Source organism: Silene latifolia, chromosome 7, assembly GCF_048544455.1.
Source record: "Silene latifolia isolate original U9 population chromosome 7, ASM4854445v1, whole genome shotgun sequence".
Classification (NCBI taxonomy): Eukaryota; Viridiplantae; Streptophyta; class Magnoliopsida; order Caryophyllales; family Caryophyllaceae; genus Silene; species Silene latifolia.
Window position 1 is genome coordinate 123,483,659 of NC_133532.1, and position 2,250 is coordinate 123,485,908.

General features: G+C 38.2%; 1 protein-coding gene across 1 annotated transcript; it reads right to left on the reverse strand.

Annotated features, from left to right (window-relative positions):
* Positions 1-4: 4 nt before the first annotated feature.
* LOC141590690 (epoxide hydrolase 3-like) lies at positions 5-2,250 on the reverse strand (the record flags this gene model as incomplete). Its single annotated transcript, XM_074411259.1, has 3 exons — positions 2,098-2,250; positions 1,010-1,224; positions 5-121 (listed from the first exon to the last, which is right to left on the reverse strand). Coding segments are annotated over exons 1-3 (402 nt in total), but the record flags the coding sequence as incomplete, so codon positions are not given.

The window sequence follows — 2,250 nt, forward strand, 5'->3', positions numbered from 1 at the left end:
TGGAAGGAACTGGAGGGGAATACGGTACTCCCAACGTAATCACACCTCGTACTCGTTCCGGGTGAAGAAGCGCAAATAAAAAGGCTGGTCTTACTCCAAAATCCTTTGCTATCAGAAATGCCTGATACATTACAGACATTGGTTACAAAACAAGATCGTTCAACCAATACTCATGTGAGTCGTGTTCCAATGCTTACTATAACAAGATCGTACAAAACAAGATCGTTCAACCAATTTTTAACCGCTTTTAGTGTTCATTCCTGCTCTAGTCCCAAAATAATTTGGGGTCCGCTATCAAAAACCACCAAAGAAAATACTTATCTATATCATAAAATACTCCCTAATAATAGTCGTATGAAACCAGGACTAAATTGAGTCGAAATGAACTAACATTCATGAGACACGATATCCATGAGCACTTAGATCAACTAAAACGGGGTTATTCTAACTTAACCAGAGATCCCGGGTTCAAACCTAACAGTGTTAAAACTCATAACTCATAAGTAGGGGTGTTCACCGGTCCAGAACCGTACCGGACCGCAATGACCCGCGGACCGGACAACCCCATATCCCAAACCCGGAGATCGGACCGGTTAGGTGGGAACCCGGACCGGACCGGACCCGATCCTTTAGGTCCGGTTTTTTCCGGGTTTGGACCGGAGCGGTTCTATTTTTAAAGGTTGCTTGGACCGGACCGGAGACCGATCACAATATTTATATGGACCCGGAGACTGGACCGGATTGTATTCGGTTCAGACCGGACGGACCGGCCGATCCGGGTCGGTCCGATCTACTTTATGTATAGCCATACTCATAAGGGAGGGTTTTACCGCCATAATGATCTTAACCATCTGAAATCCCTGCTAAACCAGATGATATACACCAAACAAAACCTTACAAGAGACCGATATGAAATTAAAACCAACCTAAAAACCGTCTCATATAAAACTCATAGAGAATTATGACAAATTGTAAATTGAGGACAAAAGGTAGAGAATATGAGTTCCACCTTAGAAATGTGAAGTTGGTTAACTAAACCAAGAAGATCATTAACAAGGTCCATAAACGACGTCGTTTCAGGGTGAGCCGGCTGATCAGAAAGACCATATCCTCGGAAATCTGGTGCAACGGCTCTGTACCCGGCATTTGCCAGAGCAATCATTTGATGACGCCACGTGTACCATATTTCTGGGAAGCCATGTACCAATATCACCACCTTTGATCCTGTTCATTATTTATCAATTTAAACCTGAGTTAGTCTTTTGTAAGACGGTTTTAATGAAAAGACGTGGAAAATAAATTTAACTAGCAAGTAAATCAAGTAATCATGATTCATATTGGTGGAATACTCCCTCCATTCCAGCCATTTGTACATTTTGATTAAACTACCGCTCACAAATAATAAAAAGGTAAATAAATGATTGAGACGCAATAGGAGTATTTATCAAATTAATTCGTTTTTGTTTAGAAAAAACATTACCAGAAATTATGAACTTTGTCTTTCGTCATTGGATTTACAAGAAGAGCTTAAGATGATATAATTTCACCTTTCTACACAATTATTTCGAGATATACCGAGTGGCGGAGTCCGGATTTGAACTTATGGCGGGGGCAAAAAAATTTAGGAAGCCGGATGACTAATAATATAAGTTACACTAAAAAAATATCGGGTTTCAAAAAAAAATAAAAAAAAAATATCGAAAAATTTAATTAAAAACTTCGAAAATCTCAACCACTGATTCATATACCCATAAATAACGATAAGTCACATGTTCGAACCCTACTGATATTGCGCTAGCCTTGCGCAATTGTGCCTGGGAAAGACAACTAGTAATAAAGGGTAGCACTCGTCAACCCAAACTTCTCAAAAATGATCAAGATTATTGATTTTTGCTACAATTCAAAAATTCTGAAATATAAGAAGACCTTAACATAATTATAAAACAAGAGGAAAATTCGCTAACTCAAAATTTTAGTTCTGGGTCTGCCCGTGTTCCCGAAAGTAAGTGGGAACTACTTGTTGGTTAATTATTTGGTGAATTAAGTGAAGAACACAAATTAAAGACAAATAGTAATGAAATGAAGAAACAGAAATACCAGTTCCAAGTTCAGCTACGTGAAGCTTCAATCCTTTTACTTCAATGAAGCGGTGCTCAATTTTGTCCATTTTCCAACTTCAAGTTAAGGAGTATGACTGACTACTTTTAACTTTTTTTTTTTTTGTTGTTGTTAAAATTAGATTTTACTTTT